General features: G+C 33.7%; 1 protein-coding gene across 3 annotated transcripts in view; it reads right to left on the reverse strand.

The window, feature by feature from the left end:
• The window catches only part of Glcci1 (glucocorticoid induced 1), a 73,714-nt gene that overhangs the window by 41,293 nt on the left and 21,906 nt on the right, over positions 1-10,515 (reverse strand). For all 3 annotated transcript variants that reach the window (XM_028869852.2, XM_028869851.2, XM_028869853.2), the window contains exon 2: positions 7,450-7,601. In XM_028869852.2, the coding sequence (XP_028725685.1) occupies positions 7,450-7,601 (152 nt within the window). The remainder of the gene's footprint in view (positions 1-7,449; positions 7,602-10,515) is intronic.

Raw genomic sequence — 10,515 nt, forward strand, 5'->3', positions numbered from 1 at the left:
ACTACACCTGGGATGTGACATAGATGGAATTTCTGTCGCTCATGCTTGAGATAATGGATTCAATTTCCAGCATGGAATAAAAGATTTTGAAAAGATATTTATATTACAGAATGCTATAATCTATAACAATGAAACAGTATTTGTTATATAAGCAACCCTTCAGTATACCCAAGCAATCCCTCTTAAATAAAACAAGAACAAAATCAGTAAAATCAGAATATAAGCTGGAAATATTATAATATAATATGTATTAGATTAGATATATAATATAATATGTAATAATACTGGAAGTATGATACACACAAACCATACTTATGTCACAGAAAAATAATGCCCATTGAATAAATTTGCTTAGAGACAAGAACAATTTTTGCTAGCATAATCAGTAGTCTGAATGGTTGAAAGTATTAACACAATACGCAATTCCAAGAGAGGACATAAAACGGAATAGATAAAAAGATGACAGAATTATTGTTTATATGATCATATATCTAGAAAACCAAAGAAAAGTATCTAAAAATTTATCAAAAACAAGAATATTCTAATTGAAATACAGTACAAATAAATAAGAAAGTAATCAAAGGTCTGAATTACAGCAGCAGACCATAAGAGAAGACACTAAGCAACATAAGCTTAACAAGAAATTAGTTTACTTTATAAGACTTTAGATTTTTTTTGTTCTAAAAGACAACAATAACAACTTAATAGATAATCCTTTACTCGGATAAGATTCAATATGGTAATGTTGATAGTTTCACAGCAATATTATAGCAGAAAACAGTCTAAGATGAATTTAATAAAACTAAAGTCAGCCATAAAGTCAAGGCCCGTGCCTAGGATCATTGAGTAGAGAAAGTTAAAGTTACAGTATAAACTCAAATTACATCAGCACATATTTCTACAGGCACAGAAATTCTCAAAGCATGTGCATCTACCCACTACCACATAGAAACCTTGTTAATAATGATTAAAGAGGACTCAGGAGCTGGCAGCTATTATTCATGATCATCTAAATTATAGAGACCATTCTGACCCTAAAAGGCCTTACTTATTAAACAAAATTGATAAAACCCAGAAACACCTAACCTGAAATAGTATTACTTTTTCAATACAGTATTGCATTGAAAATGAATTAAAACACCACGGGACAAGTATGGAAGGTCTGTTAACGCATTCCTGTGAGAAATGAAAGTCTGTGGATTTCATGAGTTATTTCAACAGCATGGTATCATGATCCTCTGACAAGTGGTAAAGGTGGAGTCCAAAGGGAAAATTCTCCCTTAGGCTGAGGGACTTCTTCTTTTCCAAGATACATGAAAAAACTATAAAAATACACATCTAATCTGAGACATTTTATATTTTTGTTTAAAAAGAAGGTGGTGGCAGGGTCTCTTAAAACTTGAACACATGGGTGGTGATGGTGCATGCCTTTAATCTCAGCACTCGGGAGGCAGAGGCAGGTGCATCTCTGTGAGTTCAAGGACAGCCTGATCTACTGGACTGTTACACAGAGAAACCTTGTCTCATAAAACCAAAAAAAAAAAAAAAAAAAGTGAAAAACTTGAACATAGTCTATCAAATGGAATCAGCTATAGAACAGTAAAAAACCAAGGCCTAAACTCATATTTGGATAGATTACTCACATAGAGAAAATTACCTCTACTGAATAAGAAAAAAGATCAAAGTAAAGCTCAAAGGTGAACAGGACAGTAAACTTTTTTTTTTTTTTAAGTTTAAATAAGATTAACAAAAAAGAAAATTTAAGCCGGGCGTTGGTGGCGCACGCCTTTAATCCCAGCTCTCAGGAGGCAGAGCCAGGCGGATCTTTGTGAGTTCGAGGCCAGCCTGGGCTACCAAGTGAGCTCCAGGAAAGGTGCAAAGCTACACAGAGAAACCCTGTCTCGAAAAACCAAAAAGAAAAAAAAAAGAAAATTTAAGTTACTAACAAAACTGGAGGGGCATGACTTCTCGTACTTTATCTTTTTCACTCATCTTTTTTGATACTGATTTTATGTTCACACTGGAATGTTTGGAAGTTCTTAATTAAAATAAGTAACCCTATGCTCCAAAAAGTCTATAAAAATTGTAGGAAGTGGTTATACACTGCACATCAGTATACTGGATTATGAGACAGTAAAGATTCAAACCTTCACAAACAAACTATAGCTTAGAACTATAAATAAAGTATTTTCTGCTCATACGACAAGGATAAGGTCAGTAAGAAGTTCATGCTTGTTACGTCAGTCAGTGACCCAGATGGGTGGAGTAGCAATGGACACTGGTACTTTCCCTTGTCAGAAAACATATGCCAACTCTTTAAAGCCAACAGCCATAATCATTATTATACCTGGGAAATCACAAGAAACACATCTGATTAGTGCTGCGGATTCTCTTTATTATCTGTCTATTTTACTAACATATACACATACATATGTGCTCCACATTTACAAACACAGATTTAAAATAAGATGAGAGATTATATTTCACACTATGGGCAAACGTTGAAAAACTGTCCCTACTGCTCGAATATAATAACCTTAACTCTAAATTAATTAAAATATTTAGATTTAGTTATTTTTATTTTATATGTATGAGTATTATGTCTACATGTGTGTCCTTGCACCGTGTTTGTGCCTGGTGCCTGCAAATGTCAGAAAAGGGTGTTGGATCCCCGGAAACTATAGTTACAGATGGCTGTGAGCCACCAACTGAGTGCTGGGAACCGAACCTGAGCCCTCTGCAAGAACAAGCAAATCATCTGCTGAATCATCTTTCTAGACCTCAAGTTAAATTTTAAAAGGCTATAATTTTTTCTTTAAAAAGCATTATGCTTTCAAGGCTAAAGAAATAAGTTTCATAAAATTTTACAAAATTTTTTTTTAGTTCTTCTTTCTGCTAAGCTAGACAAATTAATAAACTGGCAACGACCTATTTCTCCAGTGGCTTTCAAAATCAGTAAGCCTTATCTTTTAATACTCAAAGTGACTATGTGACCAGGACACTCACATATCAACTTTACAAAAAAAAGGACACAAACATGTGGATCACATAGTAGTCAATTCAATGAGCTGTGTGTTTCGTTGTTTTCTTTTAGTAAGGGTCCCACTATGTAACTCAGGATGGCCTCAAATCTGCAGTCCTCCTGTCCCAGGCCCCCAAACATCAGGATTACACACACATAGTACCCAAACTAGCTCAGGGGATTACAAGTTTTTTCTTCTAAAAAAAATCTAAGAAATTTTTCAAATAGAAAAGTTAAAAACTGGTATGGTTCAGGGTGGTACTTCCTTCCCAAGCAAAATACTATGGGTTCAATCTCACCCAAAGCAACCCCTCCTCTCCCACATACACATATACATACACGGGGGGGGGGGTGTTCAATGGCTCATAAAGCTCAGATTCCTATACAAGACTTTTCTACATTTACTTTATCACATATGTATCCATCTATCCAGCAAACATTTTTAATTCATTTCAAAGTAGACAGTATTACACTTAACCTAGAAACAGCTCAGAGTTCAGTGTGTTTCTATAGTCTCTATATTTAAGATTAACAATCATATGGTAAAACATACATGCACATTACAATAAACTGACAAATGTATTCACATCTAAACTTAAATATCTACACAGATCCACAATAAATTCATATGAGCAGAACACTATTGTGGTTGTGAGAGGCTAGAGGCAAAGACTGGAACAATACTGGACCAAAGGGCATCAAATCTCAATAAAGAAAAATGATTTCAAGAAATAAATTGTTTCATAGTGACTATAATTAATAACATATTGTATATATAGTCGTGCATTGCATAATGACATTTCAGTAAAGTTAGGAGGACCAATACAACAGGGATCCCATAAAATTATTAATAAGATTGAAAACATTCTCATTGCCTAGTCATAGTGCTTTTAACATGGTCACATAATATATTTCACATTTATGGTAATGTTGGTGAAAACAAATACTACACTGTCCTGAGCTGTATAAACACAAAGTGTATGCAATTATGTTCCATATGTAATAACTGATAATAGACAATTACTTACATACCTAAAAATACTATGCTTTATCATCAGAGCATATACACTTGCACATAAAAAAAAAAAAGTCTACTGTAAAACACCACACTGTTCTGTCAACCTCAGCCTCAAACACCTCTTCACTAAGAGGTAATAGGCCAGCAATTGGCTAATACCATTTTGGTTTGCATTCACTTTAAACGCACAATGATGATATTGTATAATGACACATTTCTAGAATGTATCTTTGCTGTTTGTTAAATGATGTATGTATAAAACAAAAAATGCAAATATTAAACTATAAGTGTTGTTAGTATCCAAAAAAGTTATGATGAAAATGTATATATTTAAAGGTCCACACATTTTTTGAATTAATAATTTCTCTCTAACCATTAATTATCATGTAATTAAAACATAGCAATACAAAAGGAAGAAACTATTACAAATGCCCTTTTACAAAGGGAAGGCAAATATTTAATATCTATAGCAAGATGAGTACATACTATCTACCCAACTGATATCAAATTAAAAAAAAATTACTCCCATAGGAGTTTAAGAATCAATCCATGAAGAACAGATATAGCACTAAAAGTAATTTTGTATGTTCCTCTCCTGTATCTTCAATTAAATTTATAAATGCTTCGGGGGCAGGAGCATTTCTTGGGCATGTGAGGCAAACACTAGATTAAATGCTATACAAATCAGTGGCTGTTCGAGAAGTGAAGAAAAACCAAAAGCCTAAGCAGCAGCCCAATCTGGACTCAAATCTGTGCAAACCTAACCAGCTGTGTAACTGTGTACCCATTAGCTAAGTTTTGTAAGCCTTCAATTCATTACCTAAGAATTGAGACTTATATTTCACTTTCCTTTCAAAGTCAAATTTCAAATAAACAACCTATATCCAGACCCAGGCATGGCAAGCTCACCTTCTGCACTCCAAGATCTATAGGAAATTCCTCTGACCCTATTCTAGACATACACAGGGTGAAAGGACCCTCAGGAACAAAGCACATGCATACCTGCATACCACAAGCCTGCCCCTTGTTGTAGGGAGATATATAGGGGCTACTTAGAACTAAATAACAGGAAGTCTGACCTCCATAGTCTGAAAAGACCTTTATGGACAGAATTTAATTGTGAGGATGGTGGGGGGGGAATTATTCAAAATTTCTATAAATGTAAAAATTGTGAAATTAGGCATTTCAAATTACAGAATATAGTATGGGACAAGAAGAAAATAGTTTAGACTTCAAATTACATAACATAGTATGGGACAAGAAGAGAATAGTTTAGACTTTGGATAGGTTTGGCCCTTGTGAACATATTCTCCCATATAACTCTAAGGTATCCAAGAATTTCCAGTTCAAACTTGACTTTCTGGTCCCTATGAAAATTTACGTGTCAAAGTTGGAAGATGAGCTGCATCTTATGTAACTATATAATATATACATATGAATGAGTGTTCATATTTGCTAAAGACCCTGAAAAGTATTAAAAGTTGTTTTCCTACAGCTAGTGTTAATAACCTAGTGTGTTTATAGCATTTGCCACACTTAAGTATCATTTCATTGTGTAACAATGCATTAGGTTTCAGTATACCAACTGTGCAGATAAAGACACATGTAAGAAACTTAGGCAGAATTTTTTTCTTTGCCTCTATGCTACTCTCTACTTCCAAATATCTTGGCACTCTACCCAGCCATAACATTAATTCTATACTCTCTACGACAACATGCCCTTAATCCCTAGATCCGTATATTCTCTGTGACCTCTCTTTGGCATCAGTCACTAATCTTTCTTAGAAATGTTTTCTCTTTTGGCTTCTAGGACTATACTATCCAGCTCTTCTCTCTGCTTTTTGTTCTTAAGGGTGCTATTTTTCAGAGTTGTTTTAAAAGATAAATAAGATACTATTTCTGGATAGTGTTAGTACAAAACATATGTTTAATAAACGTAAGATTTTCTTGTCCTGGGGGAGATATAATCTAAAAAGAACAGCAACTATTATCAGCACCATGTCAGTTATTACACTAGGAAAGCAGACATAATCTGCGTAAGAGATCTAGTTTTAATATGACTTAGTTGCATGATCATGGGCAAGTCATTTTGCTTCTCTGAATTTCTGCTTCCCATCTGAATTATACTGCAATGTTCTTGTGAAAATTAAACATGAAACAGGTAATAAAACAAACAGTACATGGTATATAGTTAGTAAATGTTTGTTCCCTCTACTTGTTTCCAAATAAATAAAACTAGTTCTTTCATCCTTTTGTGTGACTTCCCCCAACTATGTTCTGAGTCATTCAACTTGGTGTCTCTTATCCTTTATACCTACACTCTTTCACAATCACGAATCCAACTCTTCTAGAATATGGTTCTCAATCTCTCTATCAGTATCTCCCTCTAACGCCTACCCCATAATCTGTAAGGTGTGCAAATTCTTTCTTCTGAGAATCCCACTGCTTGCTGTATCAAATTTAACTTTTTCTTGCTAAAACAATAGAAAGCAAAAGATTGCAGCATAAAAATTAAGAAGCAGAGCTGATGGGATGGATGATAAAAAAGCAACTCATTTCAGTTTCCAAGCTTGCCTAAAGTAGTGACGACAAAACTACTAAGTAGGGTTCTCATAGACCATGTCCAAAATGCTCTCCCCTGCATTTCCCTCATTCTGCAAAAAAGAAACTGTAATTCCGTTCAAAACTAGAAAGCCCCAAATGCTCTTATTCTGAATACCCTTACATTTATATATTTCCCTAATCTAATGCCGACTTACTATCTTCTATCCCTACCCGTATGATGTGTACTTTATGCCCAATAACAATCACGTATATTTCTAATATATTTCAGGATTTTCAAAAAACATTTAGTGAAGACATAGTCAAAACACAGATAATAATAAGTAAAGATGTTTAGATACTTTTTTCTGACATGAGAGGAAATGTTCTTCAACTCAAAAGGCTAGGAATTCTTTTAAAATAGGGAAAATAAGAAAATGGAAATTTTTCTATTTCACTGGTTTTAGTCTTGCCTTTATAACAGGAAAATAACCTTTCAACATGATTCATGTTGCTAATACTCTAGAAGCTATTTTTTAAGACCTGTGCAAACTTTTCTTCAAAAAAAATAAATTTTCTAAAATGCTTCCTAGTCATTATCTTCATTTTATTACAGAACTATCATTTTATTATAAAACAATTCTTAAAATGACAGTATGCCTCTAAAATCATATAATACAGGCTAAATTTACTTACTAAATACTAAATAACTTAAAAACTTCTATATCCAACTGACAAAAAATTATTATGAGGCAGCATATTTAAAACAAGGGCTTCTGGCTTTGGTTGGCTTTATTTCATATCCAGGATAATTTAATCACATTCTAGTTTCAAAATCAAAGAACTAGTTTTGATTTGCTCATCTTACTTGAGTCGCTTTATCTTTCATGCATGAAGGGTAGTGAACATGAGGGTCCCGTGGCCACTGTCCTGTGAGGTAAGGTCCTGTTATCGCATCCAAGGAAGAGGTTCGCCTTATTGTACTAGAGGTTCGAATTTGCTGAGATTTTGGTCTGTCTGCTAAAAAAGTGAAAAAAAAAATTAAATTAGATGTTAGAGCATATTTTAAAATTAATAAACTTCAGAGCTTGTAAATGTCTTTTCATCACTTTTTCTAGTAACATACAAACTCTAATAGCCCTCTAATGTATGAGCTGATGAAAGTTATGGACCCTTTTCCAAGGAAATATATTCATTCATATATATATATACACATATATATATATGTGTATATATATATATATATATACATACACACACACACACACACACACACACACATAAAAAAAACACATCTGTAGGATTTTCACAGATGTGAAAACCCAATCATTTTAGGGATCTGTAAGGAAATCTCCATATCATCTCTACTGTAACTTTAATTAAGATTCCATCAGGCCTCACAAGCTGCCACTTTTGTTTGTAAATGTCATCTCTGCATTCATTTCAACTAAATCTTACACTGGCTCCTTGGTTACCATTGCTAAAACTAATTCCACAGTTATCATCTACTTATGACATAAAAGATTTCCACTATTTGGTTCTCATTTATCTCAGTGTTTATTATCTTGCTACTCTTCCACATGCCTATTCTAGAGTCATATGAATAATTTGTATTTTTTCCAAAAGTAGAATGTGTCTGTCTCTGAACCCTCCATTTCCTCGGCCTATAATTCTGTCCTTCCAAGTTCATCTGACAAACTTACTGATCTCTAAGACCAGTTTAGATGTCAGTCATCAGACCGGTACTGTGAAAGCTTGCTCAACATCCTTTTGTCTCCTTCCTTCTCTAGTTAAGAACTCCTCAATCCCTTCTGCTTTCATGGTACCCTAAGTTTGTCTTTCTCTCCCACCAGAACGTAATTTCATATACTACAGACTGAAAGGAAGCTCATGTTTAATAGTTAATGAATTGATTTATGACCACATAAATAATATTCACAAAGAACTTCGTATTTTAATTCAACATCCTTATTTGTAGATGAAAAATTCAAAACAGTAAAGGGAATTCACTGTGTAATGAAGTAGAGCAAGGTGAAAGATACGTGGTGAAAGGGACAGAGACCTCTGAACATTCTATATAGTTCGATCAATCTGCTCCAACAATTTCACTCTCTTCCCCCTTCAGGTACCCTAAGTATCTATTGAAAATCAACATTTTTACATGAGACACCTAACATATAAAGAAATTAGATTTTTTCCATGTATCTACCCCAAATAACTTATACTATCAATATGTTCTTATAATAAAGTCCATGGGATTGGGAACCAGTAAAGTTCCCAAGACTCAGTCTTTACAGTCCTGTTTTAAATCAGGCAATGTACTTCCCATATTATTAAAGATCAGGAAAAATATTTTAATTTGTCACTATCATTTAGGTATCTTCTTGAAACCAGAATGCACTATTAGTTTTTCAAAACAGAGAGATAAAAAGTACTATGGATGCTGATGTTATATTATCTAGGCACTATCTTAGAAATGTAGCTTTTGTTTGACCTAAGAATTATTAGAGAAAACCTGAAAATTACCAAATTCCCTCTTTATTTTTATTACTTAGTTAAAGTTTACTGTGCATAAAAGGCAGAAAACCTAATGTCTATTTCTACTATTAGGAATCACATGTAATTTTCTTTGTGATAAAAAAAAGCATGATTGTGGTGGTATTGTGTTCCCCAAAATATTGTGCATGCTAATAAACTTATCTGGGGTAAGAGAACAGAACAGCCACAATATTAAACATAGAGGATAGGCAGTGGTAGCACATGCCTTTAATCTTAGCATTCCAGAGGCAGAAATCCCTCTGGATCTGTTGAGTTCAAGGTCACATTGGAAACAGCCAGGCATGGTGACTCACGCCTTTAATCCCAGAAAGTGAGCCTTTAATCCCAGGGAGTGATGGCAGAAAGCAGAAAGATATATAAGGCGTGAAGACCAGAAACTAGAAGCTTTTAGCTGGTTAAGCTTCAGGCTTTCGAGCAGCAGTTCAGCTGAGACCCATTCTGGATGAGGACTCAGAGGCTGCTAGTCTGAGGAAACAGGATCAGCTGAGGAACTGTCGAGGTGAGGTAGCTGTGGCTTGTTCTGCTTCTCTGATCTTCCAGCATTCACCCCAATAACTGGCCTCAGGTTTGATTTTATTGATAAGAACTTTTAAGATTCATGCTACACATGATTAATTTTCTTGAGTAATAAAAAACATACATTTTGGCTTTAGAATACAACTTGTCAACTGAATTAAATAAAAACTTAGAGTAAAGAGTTAGCCACTTGATGTGGTACTTAGAAAGGTTATCTAATATGTCAACTATTGAGTTCTAAAAACTTTCTTTTTTTGGAAAAAAATTCACATTTATATTTTTGTTCTTTGCAATTCGATACATGTCAGTGTGTAACATCATCATTACCTATAGGCATTGTAATTAACATCTGTCTCACTTACTACTTTTTACTTTTAAATACTATCAAGCTAAACATTATGGTTCCCAACTGCTTTCTATATAATTTGCCTTGTATGTTTATTCTCAAGATCATCTAATCAAATGTAATGTGTATGTTTTATACAAACTATCTAATCCTACTTTTTATTGTAAAAAGTAAGTTTATCCCACTTGTCATAGCTTATACTGTATTTTTTCCTAGTTTGTAATACTTCCTTCCTACTTGCTTTTTGTTTTACTATTTTTCTCCTTGTCACTTTCTTACTACCTCTTAATTCTTTCCAGTACTTTTCCCAGTTTATAAATGCAATACACTAATTTTATAAACTGTGAAGACAAAATTAATGTATATCTTAAAATTTGATTTGTCATGCCCTTCTAAAGGTTTTTTAAAGTTACTTTATACTTCATCTACCAAGAAGAAACAGGATAAAAACAATTACTCCTTGAATGACAGAGTCAATAATAAAAAGGACAATGAAACTGAAAAGCCATTAGT

The sequence above is a fragment of the Peromyscus leucopus genome, chromosome 3, assembly GCF_004664715.2.
Source record: "Peromyscus leucopus breed LL Stock chromosome 3, UCI_PerLeu_2.1, whole genome shotgun sequence".
Classification (NCBI taxonomy): Eukaryota; Metazoa; Chordata; class Mammalia; order Rodentia; family Cricetidae; genus Peromyscus; species Peromyscus leucopus.